Source organism: Rhea pennata, chromosome 14 (assembly GCF_028389875.1).
Source record: "Rhea pennata isolate bPtePen1 chromosome 14, bPtePen1.pri, whole genome shotgun sequence".
Lineage (NCBI taxonomy): Eukaryota > Metazoa > Chordata > Aves > Rheiformes > Rheidae > Rhea > Rhea pennata.
This window is the reverse complement of record NC_084676.1, coordinates 800,872-819,705: the sequence shown is the minus strand read 5'-3', so window position 1 is coordinate 819,705 and position 18,834 is coordinate 800,872. Positions and strand designations below refer to the sequence as shown.

At 45.8% G+C, this 18,834-nt stretch overlaps 1 protein-coding gene across 1 annotated transcript in view; it reads left to right on the top strand.

Annotated features, from left to right (window-relative positions):
• Nucleotides 1–14,450, top strand: part of PSD2 (pleckstrin and Sec7 domain containing 2) — a 57,814-nt gene extending 43,364 nt beyond the window's left edge. Inside the window, exons 12-15 of the mRNA XM_062587444.1 lie at nucleotides 7,858–8,015; nucleotides 9,671–9,815; nucleotides 10,955–11,098; nucleotides 12,729–14,450. Of these exons, the coding sequence (XP_062443428.1) occupies nucleotides 7,858–8,015; nucleotides 9,671–9,815; nucleotides 10,955–11,098; nucleotides 12,729–12,935 (654 nt within the window). The 3' untranslated portion in view covers nucleotides 12,936–14,450. The remainder of the gene's footprint in view (nucleotides 1–7,857; nucleotides 8,016–9,670; nucleotides 9,816–10,954; nucleotides 11,099–12,728) is intronic.
• The last annotated feature ends 4,384 nt before the right edge of the window (nucleotides 14,451–18,834 follow it).

Below are 18,834 nucleotides of genomic sequence, written 5' to 3'. Positions count from 1 at the left end.
TTAGAGGGAGGGAACAGAATTGCCTAGGGTGCCCCAACAAAGTAATATAAAGAAAAACAACAATAAAGTTAACTTGAGGAATATTTGGGCAAAGGGTTAAAACAGGTTTCTTAATCATGAGCTGCTATTTCACTGTATGTGGCCCCTTTCAAAGGACTCCCTGTGCTGACCTAGACTGGCAGGCCTAGGGTCCACTAAGTTCATGGAAAAAAGACAAGACCACTAAGCCAAAATCTTTGTGCTGCCATTTCATAGAATTTAACTATTCATAGAATCAGTAAGGTTGGAAGAGACCTCTGGAGATCATCTAGTCCAACCACCCTGCTCAAGCAGGGTCACCTGCAGCATGTTAGTCAGGCTTGCATCCAGGCGGGCTTTGAATATCTCCAAAGAAGGAGACTCCACAACCTCTCTGGGCAACCTCTTCCAGTGCTCCGTCACTCTCACGGTGAAGAAATTCCCCCTCACGTTCACGTGGAACTTCCTGTGGTTGAGTTTCTGCCCATTGCCTCTTGTCCTGTCACATGGGACAACTGAAAAGAGTTTATCCCCCTCCTCTTGACACCCTCCCATCAGGTACTTGTAGACATTGGTAAGATCCCCCCTCAGTGTTCTCCTCTCCAGGCTGAACAGGCCCAGCTCTCACAGCCATTCCTCATAGAGCAGATGCTCCAGCCCTCTGATCATCCTCATAGCCCTATGCTGGACTCTCTCCAGTAGCTCCATGTCTCTCTTGTACTGGGGAGCCCAGAACTGGATGCAGTACTCGAGATGAGGCCTCACCAGGGCTGAGTAGAGGGGCGGGATCACCTCCCTTGACCTGCTGGCAACACTGTTTCTAATACACCCCAGAAGACCATTGGCCTTCCTGGCCACAAGGGCATATTGCTGGCTCATGGTCAACTTGTCATCTACCAGCACTCCCAGGTCCTTCTCTGAAGAGCTGCTCTCCAGAATATCAGCCCACAGCTTGTACTGGTGCCTAGGGTTATTTTTCCCTAGGTGCAGGACCCTGCACTTGCCCTTGTGGAACCTCATGAGGTTCCTCTCTGCCCGGCTCTCCAGCCGGTCCACATCTCTCTGAATGGCAGCACAGGCCTCTGGTGTATCAGTCACTCCTCCCAGCTTGGTATTGTCAACAAACTGCCAGCAGATCAAGGGAGGTGATCCTGCCCCTCTGCTCAGCCCTGGTGAGTTCTCATCTTGAGTACTGTGTCCAGTTCTGGGCACCCCACTACAACAGGGACATGGAGCTACTGGAGAGAGTCCAGCTTAGGGCTACGAAGGTGATCAGAGGGCTGGAGCATCTGTGCTATGACGAATGGCTGTGAGAGCTGGGCCTGTTCAGCCTGGAGAGGAGAACACTGAGGGGGGATCTTACCAATGTCTACAAGTACCTGATGGGAGGGTGTCAAGAGGAGGGGGACAAATTCTTTTCAGTTGTCCCATGTGACAGGACAAGAGGCAATGGGCAGAAACTCAACCACAGGAAGTTCCACGTGAACGTGAGGGGGAATTTCTTCACCGTGAGAGTGACGGAGCACTGGAAGAGGTTGCCCAGAGAGGTTGTGGAGTCTCCTTCTTTGGAGATATTCAAAGCCCGCCTGGATGTAAGCCTGACTAACATGCTGCAGGTGACCCTGCTTGAGCAGGGTGGTTGGACTAGATGATCTCCAGAGGTCTTTTCCAACCTTACTGATTCTATGATTCTATGAAACTTGCTGAGGAGGCACTCTGTCCCTTCATCCAGGTCATTGATGAAAAAGTTGAACAAGATCAGACCCAGTACTGAGCCCTGGGGGACTCCACTAGCCACAGGCCTCCTACTGGACTCCACACCACTGATGACGACCCTCTGAGCTCTGCCTTTCAGCCAGTTCTCAATCCACCTCACTGTCCACTTGTCTAACCCACACTTCCTGAGCTTATCTAGGAGGATGTTATAGGAGACAATGTCAAAAGCCTTGCTGAAGTCAAGGTATACAACGTCCACTGCTCTGCCCTTATCTACCCAGCCAGTCATTCCATCATAGAAGGCTATCAGATTGGTTAAGCAGGATTTCCCCGTGGTGAATCCATGCTGGCTACTCCTGATCACCTTCTTTTCCTCCATATGCCTGGAGATGACATCCAGAATGAGCTGTTGCATCCCCTTTCCAGGGATGGAGGTGAGGCTGACTGACCTATAGTTGCCTGGGTCCTCCTTCTTGCCCTTCTTGAAGTCTGGAGTGACACTGGCTTTCTTCCAGTCCTCAGGCACCTCTCCAGTTCTCTAGGACTTTTCAAAGATGATGGAGAGCGGCCTGTCAACAACAGCCACCAGCTCCCTCAGTACCCGTGGGTGCATCTCATCTGGGCCCATGGATTTGTGGATGTCAAACTTGCCCAGAAGATCTCTAATCCTATCCTCCTCAACCAAAGGAAAGTCTTCCCTTCTCTGGACTTTCTCCCTCACATCCAGGCTGTAGCCTTGGATTCCTGAGGGCTGCCCTTAGCAGTGAAGACTGAAGCAAAGAAGGCATTCAGTAATTCTGCCTTCTCTGTAGCCTTTGTCACCAGGGCCCCCACCGCATTCAGTAGTGGGCCCACATTTTACCTAGTCCTTCTCTTGCTACTGATGCATTTGAAGAAGCCCTTCCTGTTGTCCTTAACATCGCTTGCCAGACTCAATTCCAACTGGGCCTTAGCCTTCTTTGCTGTATCTCTGCATACTCTTGACTGCAGTCCTATAATTCTCCTAAGTAGCCTGTCCCCTCTTCCACGTCCTGTGTACTTTCCTCTTCTGCCTGAATTTGGCCAAGAGCTCCTTGCTCACCCATGCAGGTCTCCAGCCCCCTTTTTGCTGCAATTCTTACTCCTTGGGATGCACCGCTCTTGAGCTTGGAGGAAGTGGTGTTTGAATATCAGCCAGCTCTCCTGGACCCCCCTTCCTTCTCGGGCCTTAACCCATGAGATTTCCAAACGTTCTTAGCACCACAACAGAGAGTTGATAAAAATCATCCCACTCACTTGATCCTTAGTGCAATTTATTGCTGATGGGGTGGTTTGCAGAGCAAAATAATTGTACAACAAAGGAGGGAAAACCTGTGCCAGCCTTCCAAGCTCTCAGCACAAGGTGCTTGCAGATAAATGTAAGATAGAGCCTGGCTTGGGCAGAAGTCACTGGTAAAGGACTGTCTGTCGTGAAGACAGAGAAGAAAATACCTGCTATCAGACTAATCTGATGCCAGGGAGCACAAGTTCAGTCTGTTCCAGGTTTTCTATCAGCCCAAACCAAGGACCTTGAATTGAAGACTGTCAGAAGACCGTGGAGACCAGCCTTGGTGGATTAAGTGGAGTAGAAATGGCAGGGGGGCTGTCTGGGGAGGTAAGCAAAAGGAAAGGAGGAGTAGATAGATACAGAGGTTAATGTAAGATGGGTAGATGAGTGGGGGTAGCTGGGTGGCTGGATAGATGGCAGTCTTTTAAAAGCAATCCAGGCAGCAGCAATAAACCTGCTGATGTAGAGATGTTACATGTCACTGACTTGCCAGTGTTAATTGCTGGATTAGCATGTTCTAGCATAGTCTGCTGAAGCAATTGCTTGATCCCTTAAAGGGATGCAACAAAGTCTTGAGGGTGAAATGCAGGCTTAGGAGCAGGGCACACCTCTTCTGTACTCTAATCCATGCCGGGTCACTGACTCACTCCATTGCCTTTGGTCATTTACTTCACCTCTATAAAATGGGGATAATAACCCTTAATCACCACAGATGATAGAGGGATATTGAGAGGAGAGATGAATGACTATAAAGAATGAGGCGCTCTTATATGGAAGGACTGAAAAGGGGGCGGGTCTGAGCATTTCCCTTGGCATCTGACCCTGCAGCCCAGACTCATGGAGGAGTTTCCAGCTCTGCCCTGAGCCGTGGGTACTGTCCCATGCAGGCAAGCCGTTATCACAGTAATGCTGCTCACAGTACCAAGTTCATGGCCAGACTGAAGATAACCTTATTAAACAGTTAGCCTGGTTTCTCTGAACTGAAAAAGAGGAGAATTCTTCACAAGCTGAAACATGAGAAAACTCTGTAGCTCCCTTACCATTTTCATATCACTGCTTGGGGCTGGCTCTGAGAAGGAGGCAGTAGAATCAGTGCACTGGACTCTTTCATTCCATCCAGATGCCTTTAGTAGTCAGGCAGACATAAGAGAGACCTTTTCTTGAAAACAAGCTGTAAACTGGGACGGTCATCTTAGCTGTGTATCTCTCACCCTCCACACACAGGGGTGGGCAGTAAGAGAGAGCTGGGTTCAGAAGAGTGAACCAAAGATGCCATGGAAAACTGCCATAGCTAGCAGAAAGTAAACCCAGGAAAGGGGTTGGTCATGCATGTTTAAACAGGGTCTTTCTACAGGCAGAAGTTGCATATGAACTGGGAGTCTGTCTACACAGTCAATATTAAAAGTAAATTAAATGAATTTGGAGAGAATCTGAAACAAACCCCTGCACAGGGGCTCAGTTCCCGCAGAAAGCGTCTCCAGAATATACCCTGAAAATTGCTGAACCCCACCATCCTCCACCCAGAAAAGCAAGTCAAAAATAAATTCTCTCCATTTGAGAGCTGGGGGCCTTGAAACCTGTCCTGATTTAATTGAAATGGAATGGCAGATCAGACCTTGACCATTTCACAGTGGCACATGTAAGCAAAGCAGGACACAGAAGACAAGACATTCAGCAACCCTGTGATATCAGATTAACAGCATCTGTAGATGAAGCGAAATTCGAAATAGTGGGATAACACTGTTTAAAAAAGATGAGGGTAAGATTAGAAATACTTTAGCATGGAATAATCATTGCATGAAGTTCCTTCAAAAGTGGCAGGAGACTGCTTAGGTTTTAATATAAAAGGTTTTCTTTGAGCTTTAAACCAGAACTACTTCAATGAAAGTATCTGTTTTACTATTATGTTTTTGAATATGCCTCTTCCACAACAACAAGCACTTAAGCTTGTGCTTAAGCTTACATCAAAGTTCAGAATAAGAGGCAAAACTTAGAGAAGCTAGCTGGGGCTTCAAAGAAGAACTGACAAAGTTTGTGGAAAGGCAATGGGATTATTCTCCCAGGGAAGGCTAAGTGCTAGTGCAAGTACTGTGCACAGTAAGAACTCCAGTTATCTATGACTGGCACCTAACAGGCCTGGAAGGTGGTCTATGGAGGGTGCCTGTTCAAGATCTCCCAGCAGTGGCAGCAGTACATATCATCATGGCTTTTGCAATGTTTGTGTCAGTATGAGCTTCCTGTAAGACCTGACCAATGCAGAAGTAAGCATCCAGCACCATGCATTCCTGCAAATGCATCATTTCCACTGGTGAGGAAGCACAAAGCAGAGAGGACCTGCTTGACTCAAACTCATACTGATATACAGGCCCAATGTTAGAAAAATAAAATTTGATCTTTCCTTAGGCCTACATAAGTGCACATGAGCATGTAATCAGTAGAAGCAATAAATGAAGATGCCTATCAAGGTGAAGATCTCCATTAGTTGAAACAATGTGCAGCCATGACAGTTTCTCCTTGTCATCTCCCACTAAGCCTCATTATTCTCACTATATTTTCAGAAAGTTTTTTGTGAAATAAGAGATCATGGGCTTCCCAATCAATTTTATTCATATCCAAATAGTTTCAACTTTGGAAAAACATTCAGCATTGGAAGTCTCTTCAGTATACTAGGCTTGAGCAGCAATGTTTCCCTCAAGCAACTGTTTGCCCCCAAGTGGAGTAGCATATTAGGCCCTCATAAACCAAAGCATTTTTTTTTCTTTGTTGAAAGGCAATTAGCCCATCTTTCTGACTACTGACAGAATCCTTTTGACTTCTGCAGTCAACACTGGCATCTGTAGACGTTTGGCTATGGCTTGAATTTCAGAGGAGCTCCAAGCCAAGCAGCCATGCAGGAGTGCACTGGGGAAAGGCTGTTTATGCCATCCCACAGTGCAACCCATCTGATCATCACCTTATGAGCAAGGTGCCCACACCACGCATTTTTTGCCATGCAGGACTTTTCTTTGCAGTTCATCCTTAAGAAGGCATCAGTCACTGCATGAGTGAGGGCTCAGTACCAAACATTTCTTTGCCTTGTGCCCTGCAGCATTTCTTTGAAGCCAAACAGCCTGTGTTTTCATACAGCAGACGCTATGGCAGCCCCTCTTCAGATTGGGATGACTACCTCAGAAAAGAAAGGAATAAAAAACTTTGGATGCCTTTTTCTCATCAGGAGCAAGGATCTGTGCCAGCCACTTTCATGTACTGCATGGCGGTGGTCCCGGTTGTTCTGTAGAGCCCCTGCAGCAGATAGAAGACCTTTCTGGCCTTGCAACAGAATGGCCTTACTGACTAGAATTACCAACTAGGAAACTGGCACAGCTTTTCCCTTGAGGCCTGGATTTGTGACACTAAGACATTGGAAAGAAACATCTTTCTTGCAAGACTATAGAAGAGACTCAGCTCTAGCTTGAAACCTGAAGAAGGGTTAGGATGAATAGATCACCAGTGTGAGGGGAGAGCTGCTCCTGTGTTGAGAGTCAGGGACAGTCAAAGAAGGCAAGGCAACTAAGACTGAACTAGTCTTCTAGGTTCATAATCAGCAGGGCAAGACAGGCTCTTGCAAAGATAGCCTACCATGAAATAGGCCATAACATGGTCATTTCACAACAGCTCAAGCTGCCATCAGACAGTGTAGTTACCCAAAAAGGCAATTCTGCTCTCCACTCCCACAACACAGCTGTGCAGTCCCAATATGGCCCTTTCCCTTGCACCAGCCAACTCATCCAGGCAGTGGCCTGGAGGAGGGGAGCTGGTGCAGTTTATAACCAACCATAGGTGGGCACTTGGCAGGATTGGAGAGAAAGCAATTTGTTTTAGCTAGGACCAGGTTTCCATCCATCCATCCATCTCACCACCCAGCTGGACCAGCCATTTAGCTGGAAAGCGAACAGTGCGAGAGGCTGGCTTAAAGTGGCCAGGAGCTCAGTCAATTTGAAAGAAAAGGATAAACATGGGATTGATGGAATTCCTATTTTTCCTAAGAAGTGCTGTGTTCAGACAATCCTATTAGTCTGATATTTGAGATTTTCTATCTGTTTATAAAATATATAAATATGTAGTTATTGTTACATTCCTTGCTTGTGGGAAATTCTCTTGCAGTGAGGAAAGTGCTACAGAGCATCAAGGAAGCAGGAATAAAGGCAATGCTGCTACAATCTGCAAATGACTCTCTAATGTATTACATGAGAGACCATACCAAAGGGTCAAAACCACTAAAGAGAGACTAAGTATGATTTGACTAAGCCATGCTCAGCTTGACAACTATCCCACCAGCCACACATCTGAATGGAGAGGTGCACTAGGCTCCAGAAATATGTATGTTCCAGGGCTTCCAAAGATAGTGCAAGTCCCTGAGCCTTAGGTCCTCTAGCATGTAAATCAGTGTAGCCCCACAGCAGGCTCTAGCTGATACCTGCTGACAACCAGGAGTTGCACCTCAGTGTGAGTTCTGTGGCTGTGGGTAAAGCTCTGCAGAAACTTAGCCCTGTCTTGTGTCTTCCCTCAAAGCTCCAGGCATGTGTTAGAGGTAACTATTGATAATTGCTTTTATAACTTTCATCTCCTTCTTTACATCTTCCCAGTGATCTTAATGATGGGGGAGGATGCCAGATGTTAATTATTATCATTGTCAGGTCCTAGCATTTACTGTACAAAGTAGTGCTTTTCCTGGTCTTAGTACTCTGTGATTACAGCACAGAGAAAAAGGCATATTTGTTTAAGTAATCCACAAATGTTAGTGTTGTCATTATCCAATTAATGTTCCTTCTTCACAGGATGAATATAAACCTGACAAAGACCTCTCTGAAGTGGATCTAAAGAATGCTATTCGTGTTCACCACGCCTTAGCCACGAAAGCCTCTGACTACAGCAAAAAATCGAATGTGCTGAAGCTGAAGACAGCTGACTGGAGAGTGTTTCTATTCCAGGCCCCGTAAGTACCAGCAGTTCCTCACCAGGAGATTTCCCTCCAAACCTGAAATGACAAGCCAGCTTCCATTCAGTGCTGGATATTCTTTTGATCAAATCAACATACACATTAAAGGAGAACCCTGGAAAGAAAAAGAATTTTGGGGAAGAAGATGCTAAGCAGAAGGAGGGCTGAGGGTGAGGTCAGTCGGACTGGTTCCTCTGCAAGGAATTTGGTCATGGGGGTCATGGTTTTTAGCTCAGGTGAGCAGAGATTACTTATGGGATGGCAATCAGACTTTTGACAGTGCTGTGTGTCAGTCCTTTCTGGTTTGTCAGCAAAGCTCGTTGAGCAAGTGAGGATGAGATGTGAAGGGTTGAGAAGGGAGGTATCTTCCCCTTCTCCCTCTCTCAGACATTAGCGCCAAAAATGCTGCAGTGATCCAGAGCCCCCCACCTCATCCCCTTGAAGCCATATCCAGCTTGACTACACAGTCCATCAGGCAAAATCCCACAGGCTTCAGCTGTATTTTACTAGTAAAGGACTGAGGGAAAGCTGATGAAGCAGAATGTTTCCAGAACTTGTCTGTGGGTTACATCACAAGAGAGGGTTTCCAGGGCTGGACAGGAAAACACAGTTTTCAGACATGCTATGGAATACTCACAGTCCCTCAAAAACAGCGCAGGAATATACAGACACACTTGCACTGAATTGTAAGACTGTTTTGAACTGTGCTCGAAGTGTTTTACCAGTTGAAAGTTATATCCCAGTGCTAACTCTTGTGAGACAGCTATCTGGAGTGAACATTTCCAAAGTCTCTTCCTGCTTGTTCTGTGCAGACAATTTGAGCTACTGTAATAAGCCAGCCCAAATCACACCACCATGCTACCAAGTATGGTCCTGGAGTCCCCAGTGTGGATGTGTTCTGACACTCTCCTCTTACTAGCTTCTGATCTCAATCTGTGGGCATTGAAATAAGAAGCTGACAGTTCATCTTGTCAGCAAGTGATAGGGAAAACTACATTAAGGTCATTAAAGAAGTCTTCCAATCCTGACTGTATCTTTTTCCTCAGGCCAATGCAGAGGAAAGTTGCTCTGCTAACAAGTGCCACGTAATTGAGCTGCCTTCTATTCAATGTTTTCTTTGTCACCTCCTAAGATGCTTGACACTGTAAGTTAGGGTAGGGTATTAATATCAGGCTAAATCTTAACATCTAGACTCATACAGTGAAAATCGAGTTGAAACCTAGTGGGAGCATTTCCTGAACAGATCTGATTAAGGACCCTGGGCTGTGTCCCACAAACATCTGAGGGATCCATGTGCTTCATAGGACTTCTGTTGTGGGGCTCCAGATCTCCAAAGAGTCGTATGTCCTTTGCATTTGCCACCATGTTACCTCTTCTCAACTTCTCATAGAATGCAAAGTTGATGAGAAAGTGAAACTGTCAGGACTTCACATAGGCTGACAAGTCCTGAAGTCATTAAGGCACTGTAGAGGAGCCAATTAGGCAGTATTTTGCTCTGTTTACAACCAAGGGTAGCACAGAAATGGCTTTGAAGCAAAGCTGCTTATGGCCCTCCTGCGAGCAGACAGCTTCAGGGCTGTCCTTAGCTGGCTGGGCTAGGGTCAGGAGCACTAACAGAAATTCAGCTTCTCTTCTGCCTTCCTCTGTAACAGAAGTAAGGAAGAAATGCTCTCCTGGATCCTACGAATCAACCTCGTTGCTGCCATTTTCTCTGCCCCGGCCTTCCCAGCTGCAATCTGCTCCATGAAGAAGTTCTGCCGCCCACTCCTTCCTTCATCCATGACAAAACTGTGCCAGGTAATGTGTGAGAGAAGGGGTGATGGTGGAGGTTCCTGGTGCCTAGCCAGCCCTTCAGCATATAGCTCTAAGTGAACCCATCTGTGGTTTCTCTCAGCACCTGCCTGCCTGACATATCTAAGCACTCAGGGGTACACACACACCTATCTTCAGGGCAGGAAGGATGTAGTGGGCAACTTGGACAGAGCACAGCAAATCCCATCTCTGGACAATATTTACTCTGCAATGAAGGTAAAACACTCCTGTGCACACTTTTGCCTTAATGGCTGTTGATTCTGGACTGTTTATTGCTCATTGCCCATCACATCCTAGCACCTCTCCATTGTTGAGATTGAAATGACTGGTGCTGCTGAGCCCAAGAGCTTGCTACAGCCTTGATTTAGTTCGTAGCAGGACACTCAGAGAAGGCACCCTGTTATTTCTGAAGCTGAGAAGCTACAGAGAAGAGGGAGTCTGAGTCCTACTCAGTTGGGAAGGCTGTTTGGAAGCAGTGGGGCACAGTAAACTATAGCACAGCTGCCTAAGGCTCAATTAACCAACAGTGATGGGCAGCTGCCATCCAAAGAGAAGCTTTCATTTGTACTACCCAGGGAATGTAAAACATGCCTTAGCACCTCCAAAAAGCACTGGGCCTTAACAGAGGGGAAAGGAGAGGATAGCCTGAAATGATCAGAGCTTCTTATCTGTATAGGATCTATCATACCTGTATAGGATACAACATCCAACATGTGGGTGGATGCTGACTTTCTTAGAGCACAGACTTGGAGGGTGCTTTTTTCTCTAAAAAGAGCAGGATACTCAGCTCTGGGGCACAGACAGTTTTGTCTGGGTATTAAAGGACACAGTGCATTTCATATTTGTGATGCTAAAGAGGCCCAAGATGCTAAAAAGAGAAATCTACTCCTGACACTTGTGATGGATGGGTTTTGATCTTCCTCAAATACCTATCTTTCTACTGCTCCTTATCAGATGAATTTGCAAATGTGCTGCACACCTTTGGTTCCCACACATGGTACACAGCCCATTCCAGTAGCTAAGCTTATGTCCTTGCAGAGTCGGATTTCACATTGATTGGCAGGCAGTGCACTTATGTGTTTTATCTTTGTACATTTTAATACCTGATCTGCTTCTCTCTGCAGGAGGAACAGCTAAGATCCCATGAAAATAAAATGAAGCAGATTGCAGATGAATTAGCAGAGCATAAATTACATCCTGTAGAAAAGAGCCTCAAGTCAAAAGAGGCTGAGGAGTATAGGCTGAAAGAGCATTACCTAATATTTGAGGTAAAGGAACTTTCATCTTTTCTGTAATAAATGATACCCTGGCTGATAAGAGAGAGAACTGATAAGTCTGGAGCGGATACTGTGTGTCCAGGAAAGCATGAAAGGGGAGAAATGAAAGAGAGCTTACAGGCTCGATGGGTGTCATAGGGCAGCAGTGAGTTTCACTGTTTTGCATTTAGGCTAAAAAAAGATATAACAGACATTGCACCCCCTCTGTGATTTCTAATGTGAGGAGAGGAAAACTGATGAGAGAAGTAAAATCTTCCTCAAGTCCCAAGTAAGAAGATGTTTCAGTTGTTGGCATGCATCAGTCTTTTCAGCAACATTAATAAAAATCTGAGGGAAATCCCGAGAGAACTATTCTTGTTTTGGCAAAACTATTTATGTAAATAAAAGCCAAAGACCATGTTATTTCTGATTACAGACTCTTTGAGGATGCATGTAGCTAATTTTAAAAGCTCTGCAAAATCTAAGTAGTATTCTTTGTGAGAGAAATAGGCCATTTTGCTCCAGAAGGAGCTGAGCACAAGGTGGGATACCTGCCATAGAGGAGTCAGTGAGAAGAGCCTACTAGGGGCCTATAGTCCTGCTCTCAGCCAGAGGTTGGATTATTGCCAGGCTGGCCATGGCTTTTCTGGCCAAGTCTTGGAAATCTACAGTGATGGAGATCTCCTACCTCCAAGGTGCTGCATCACAGTGCTGCACCACCCTCTTGGGGAAAGGTTTGCTTGTAAAGCCCAACCTGAATCTTCCAAGCCACAATTGATGGCCTACTGTCTCTCTGCCAACCCTTCAAATATTTGTTGGTTGTTGTTACAGCCCCTTTGCCTCCTATTTGCCAAATATCTTATTTAGGATACCTGCAATGGAGAAGTCTCCATTTGAGCTAGTTCTCTAGACTCCATTTTTAGTCAGGGAGTAGAAATTGGCACTACCAGAGTGCAATTCACCTCACCTGTCTTTTGAGGTGTGCTCTGGAAATGCCTGTGTTGACAAAGAAGGGAGAATTAGATCTCCCTTTGAGATTTAGGGAAAGGATTGGGTATTACAGAAGCCCATAAAAACATAACCCCCCTAACCTTGGAGTAAAGGTGCCAGGCAGAGTGGAAATGCCTCCTTTTTGTGCTATGTTCTGTGAGGAACAATGGAGGCACATTTTAACAGTAACAGTGATTCACTGAATGAGTACAACAGCAAGCAGAAGTATTCAAATCAAAGGAAGGGAACATTCCTCTCTGAAAATTACTTTGCTCACTAGGAACTTCTTTGTGATGTTCCTAACCAGGCAGGAAGGAGGATGGAGACTCTGAATTGCTCCAGGAAGGAGCAAATCTGTTGGCCTGCTTTTGCCTCTAAAGCCTGCCTTTCACAGTTGGAGTGAGAGTTGAGACCTATAAGAGAAACTAGAGTCTTGCACAACCTTCCACTTTCGCCCTTGGGTTGATTGGTCTTGTCAGACTGTCCCATAGGTCAGGCATTGTGCTGTAATTAAACTGTACTTACTGGCTCTCATTAGTGTGATCCTGACAATATAGCATGTGTTTTCCTCAGTAGCAGTCTCTGCTTTCCGTGCATGCCCTATTCTGTCCCTGTTCCCAGGTTCTCTGCTCTGTTCCCTGTTCCCCTGCAGAAGAGCCGCTATGAGACATACATCAACCTGCTGTGCATGAAGATAAAAGTTGGGACAGATGACCTGGAGAAAATTGAAACCAACTTCTTCAAAGTGGAAGCTGATGATATTGCTTTGCGGAAGACACATTCAAGCCCTTCATTGAGTCAAGGGCATATGTCCATCAGTTGCAAGGCAGAGAAGGACATTATAGAGCAGAACACTTAACAAGGAACGCACACAGAAGAGTGAATGAACCAGCAATGCTTTGCGCTCCTGGACTAGATCGATGAGCACAATTTTACCTAGGAATTTATATGAACAAAGCTGTAGACATACATGACACAGTGACTGCTCTAGTGAAAGAAGTCAAAGAAGCTTTAGTTGACACTCCTTGGCAACGTTCTGGCATTTCAGCATCATAGACGCTCCACCTTTTCTTCATCCTTAACAGCACCTGTGGCTTTTCTTTCCCTCCTACTGCTAGCTGCACAATAAAGGGATATGATTATTCTCCAAAGGCCAGGTTGCTCTTTTCTCCAGTAGCCCTTTCTTTCTCAGTCCTTCCCTCCTTCCTTCTCTCCTTGGAGTCTCTACTGGTTCACATCGGCAGTTTCTGGCAATGCAGGAAACTCAACCAATTCTCATGTTCAAAGGTTCAGCCCTCACCTCTCTGGTGAGAAAACAGGGTCTGTGGCACCACAAACACTCTCCAAGAAGGGCACAGAGCAGCAGAGCATGTCCTTGCCGTGAGAAGAGCACCGTTTGACACATGGCAATAGGACAGATTCCATGAGCTAGTCACTAATTGAGTGAGAGGCGTCTTCAGCATGGGCACACAAGAACGTGATCTGCCCACGGCAGTGGAGGCCTGAGGTGCCCTCTATCGCCTTTTCCTTTTTTTTATATATATATATACACACACATATAAATATATATAAATAGATATAGATATATAAGGAAACTTTAACGTGGGTTTTAAACCTCAATGTGCAAGCAACGGTAAACTTCCTGGGGAAGATATTAGGGACCATGGAGGGTCTGACCAGCCTATTAGGATATTTTCAAAAATGCAGTAGCCTACCTACCTTTCTTTCTTTCTTTCTTCTTTTTTTTTTTTTTTTGTACCCAAAAGGAAATCCCGTCTGGCTTTGCTATGAAACATTGCTCTCCTGTTCCTGCTGAATCAGACAAACTGACCATCTTGCTGCTTATTTAGGATCCATGACTTCTGCCACTTTGGGTTCGATGCACAATTGGAGACATGCTTCAGATTCAACCTTTCCTATGTGTGCAGGAGTGATTCTAACTGTCCATCAATGTTGTACTTCCTCCTTTTTGCAATTCACTCTTTTAAATGGGGAATTGTGTTTCTGTTCCTTTCTGTTGTCTGTGATCCAATGATTTACTGTTGTACTAGAAATGATTCTACTACATTTCAATGCCATGACTGTCCTTCTGCACTTTATTATTTATTTCACTATTTGGTTTGGTTCTTTATCTTGGGTTGCTTTTCTTTCTCCTAGGTACATTCACAGTAATCAAGTTCCAGTTTTAAGGGATCTTGTAGCTGCTAATTACGCTGTCATTTGCTGTTTATATTTTTGCAGCATTTTTTAAACAAACAAAAAAAATTTTCTTTGGACTGTAAACATTTGAGAGCCTATAGACTACTGTTTTCCATGATGGTTCATGCCACTAAAAACCTTCACCCAACTTTGCCACCTCTTCTTTTGATCTCTCTGTTTCTTTGTACAGTTTGATAGTTTATTTGAAATGATGCACTAAGAATCATGTGAAAAGAATAACAATAAAGCTGAATCTGTTGGTAAAGAGAATTGGTCTGAAATACTGTTCCACCAAGGCCTGTTGGCTGGAGTGGTCATGGATTTTACAGCATAGGTAGTTATGCTCAAACTGGTCTCCAACAGCTCCTGTTGAGTGAAAGCCAGACCCCTATTGACAACACCAGAAAACTCTCATTGCCTTTCCATGATTGGGGTGCCAGCCTGCACATCCTCCTGGGCACTGGGACTGCTAGCCTGTGTATGCTTAGGACAGATGGTTCTCTGAGCAGATGCAGACAAATTGGCTGCTTTGGGAATGTATTCAGGTAACTCATTCTTTCATCCAGCAAATTCCAGTCCTACCTTTCCACCCGCAGCTTAGAGGTCTATGAGATGAGGAAGATATCAACATCTGCACTGGTTGGAAGTGTCCTAGAAACTGTTCCCAGAAGAGCCCTTGGCTACATTAGATGTTACACCTACTTACTGGGTGCTTTGTCGTGGCAAGTGCTGTACAGATACCGCTTGCACTGAAGACCTCTCAGATGCTGCTACTCACAGGAAACATCTGGTAGCTAAAGATACTCTGACCCAAACAGTGAAGCCTAGGGGAAAGTCAGGCCTGACTTGCTCTCTGAAGTCCCAGGTAATAATATCTCATATGTCAGCCTATTCCTTTTTCCATCCCCTCTGAGCAGGCAGCCACATCTCCAATGTGTTTGAAGAAGCAACCAAGAGCAGTTCAGTCCAGCATGTTAATCTGCTGCCCTTGGCCAGGAGTGAAATGCAAGGAAAACTGGTGTCTTGCAAAGTGTTATCTGAGCACCAGAAAAGTTCCTCATATCTGAGAGACTCTCTGCACAATGGATGTAGAAAAGGGCAGCAGTCTGTCTTAAACACCTTGGGAAGGCAGCTGAGAGGGCTAGATCTGCACTTGACAACAACCAGTGTGGTTTGTCCTGATGCACCAGCGCTGATTAGGATACTTATGCATGTACAGGCCTGGTGGATCACCTTGCCTAAGACAGAACATTAAGAGCACCCAAACATACCTTCTTTGACCTCCCTCAACCATCTTAGATTATGATAAGGAAGAAAAAAGGCTTTTGTCCCACTTTCATCCTCCCTGGAGGTGAAGTATTTGGCCATCACTATGAGAGAAGAGCAGCAGCTCAGAGGAATTAAGCAGGCACACACTCTTTTCCTCCCGTAAGTGCCCAAATGCACCCCTTAGGATAGCCTCCAGCCTGTGTGTAACCCTCCAGCAGATAGCACAGTTTTTCCTGGTCCCAAAGAGCATCTTCTACATCTGTTATTTCAGCCTGACCTTTCTGCCAGGCCCCTTCTCCCAGGCACAGCTTGGCACAAAATTCATTGCAGAGAATCTTTCCTGAGCTGATGGCCTGAATCTGCACTTTTGGCCCCAGAAGTTGTCAACAAGATGCATCTTCTTCTCAAACTACCCCCCCTTCACTGTGTTGTACATTTTCTCACATTTGATCCTTCCCAAACAAAGCCAGCCAGTCCTGCTGTCTGATCCCACTCCCAATAAGCATTCCTGGGCAGCTGTACATCCTGACTCCCCTGGCTCAGCTGCAGAGTCCTGGGACACCAATCCCCTAGACTCCCCGCACTTGCATCTCCACCCCATCTTTTCTGCATCTGCACATAGCAGCTGCTACACCACTCTGACAGAGCTAAGGTAAGCCAGCCTTCGCCTCTCAGCCCATGCTAAGCAGTCTTTGGCCTGCCCAGTGATGCACTGGGCTACAACTGCTGTCACTCTCTCTAGCCAAGCAGTCAAGAGCTTGGATCTTTCCACTGAACTGTGAGCCCTGTGGGGAGGAGTGAGGATCGAAACTGTGTAACATGTCCAGTTGCACCCATCAGCACCTATTAGCAGCAATATAGATGTGACCACTTCCGTGCAGGCAGTATCCATTTGATACGCTGTGGGAGAAAAAAGATGAAGGCCAGGGAGGCTTTGCAATCCCAAAGCCAGGATCTGATGTTGCTCTTCTTGCATCACTCAGTCTGTGTCAGCAAAGCAGTTCCCTCCCCTCCAGGAAGGGCAGCCAAGGCATGGTGTTTGCAGAGCAGAGCTAGCAAGAGGCTTCAGTGGCTCCCCCAACCTGTGAAAAGTGTTGTCAAATATTTATGGCCACACCTAGCAATACACGTTGCTGGAGATGAGGGCTCTAAAAATAAACCAGGCAGGGAAAAGGAGACCCAGGCTTCTGTCAGAGGCAGTTGGAAAGAAAATTAAAGTAGTATAATTACCTCTAAATATAGAAAACAATTATTGGAAATGAGTGGCATGTTAAACAAAAAATCACTGTGAAAAATCATGAGGCTGCCATGGCTCAGAGTTAGAGATGCCTCTGCAGATGCAGCACAGTGCAGATTCTTGTGAACCTTGGGGCAATAAAATGTCTTTCTGCCTGTAGTAGCACTGAGCAAACCCACAGTTCTCTTCTGAAGGAACCCAAAAGGCAAACAGGAACATCCAGCACTGAGCAGCCTCCCTGAGCACCCCTGAGATTGTGCCACACTGTTGCTCTGTACCACCATCCCAGGAGCACAGCAGCAGAAGGCTTGAGGGCTGCAGTGTGCCTGTAACACAGATGCTGCAGTACCAACTCTGTGCCAGCCCTAGGTGGACTTTCTCTGGGAATGGAGATTGCCAACTCATAGACATGCACAGAGGCATGGAGAAAGGGCTGGTCCCATCCCTCCTTTCTGTGTGACTGATCTTCACAGGGATCCTCACCCAGGGTGACCTCCCATGTGTGTCTCTCCCAGCAGGCCTTGCTATGGCTTCTAACCTCACTATGTTCCCTACGTGGGCATTGTGGGATCAAGGCTGGAGGGACAAACCTCAGCGTGTGGGCACAGAGAGAAAGAAGTGTGACAGAGAGATGGCACAGTCCTGATGAACTCTTGCTTGTGTTCTTATTTTGGGAAGGAAAGGCTCAGAGTTCAAAACCCCACCAATATTTTCTGGGTCCGAGCCATGAAAAGGGAAAGGGATTATGGACTTGTCCCTGGCTCTATATGTTTCTGTGAGGTAAGCTCAGACAGGTCTTCACCTGCAGAAAGCAATGTGTACGAGGTACCTCTTCCACTAGGCAAGTTCACCTGGGACTTTTGGGCACCTGTTGATCATCAGGAGCAACAGGGTGGGGTCAGAGCTGAACTGAGCTGTGGGAAGACATGTTCTCAGTGATTCCCTTCTGTGAGAGCTGGTTGAGAGCAGAGGCTTTCTGTGGAGGAGCTGAAAGCAGAGCCTGCTTTGCAGCCTAGAGAATGTTGCTCGGTACAATAGCACATGCAGAATTGAACCCAACATGTCTTCAGTGCTGCAAACATCAATGAAATTAATGCCATATGTCTCTAGCCTTTCTGGGCACAACGGAGAGCTTCCATAAATGGGGATGAAGGCAGCTTCCCTGTCTGCAAGTAGAGTATGAATGGCTTCCCTGTGGGAGATGTAGGATGACATCCACTCACCTCACCCCACCACATTCATTTAGTACACCTCAACTCCCAGGCCCTGCAGTGAATAGCAATTGTCCATGCCAAATAAAAAAACCCACCAACTCTGAGAGGTTTTCCTCCTTTCAGCAAGGTAATAAATGCCTGCAGATCTGTGTGTACAGTCCATGCCACAGCTTTCCCTTTGTGCCCAACTTGCCTATGAGATTAATGCTGGCCACTGTTTGTTATTCTTATTTTATTTATAATATAAAAAATGTTCAAGTGTTAAACAGTCAAGAGTTCTGACATTCAGAGAATCCAGAGCAAACTTTGACAATAATTTTTATGACAAATAATTAGCAGAATTTTCTATCTGACCCCATCATGGGTGAGGAATAGGGGTTTTAGTTACTTTATTGCTAAAAGTTAAATGAAATACACTGTCAATTGTTGTATTATCTTCTCAGTCACAGCTTCACCATGCATCCAGTCTACAGTATCTGAAATGCAAAGGACATGCAGAAGTAAAAATATAAAAAGAAAAAAGTCAGGCTACAATGTAAACAGATTTGCTGCAGAGAACTGAGGAGAGAGAGGCGCTTCCACAAGGGGATGCTCTGCTACCTGGACACACAGGACTGTCTCTTTGCGCCACAGACCCAATGGCTAGAGCTGCTCCGAGTTCAGAAACACGACACCCATCATTGATGGAAAGTTTTTATGGGACACAGGGACGTTACAATAACAACAGTCTTTACAATATTCATCACAGTGATACAGAAGAATCCATTCACTGGGTTCCCTCGCATAGGGCCTGCTGCCTTTCCTGGCCAATGCAGTGGCTACTAGTGGAAACAAAAGTG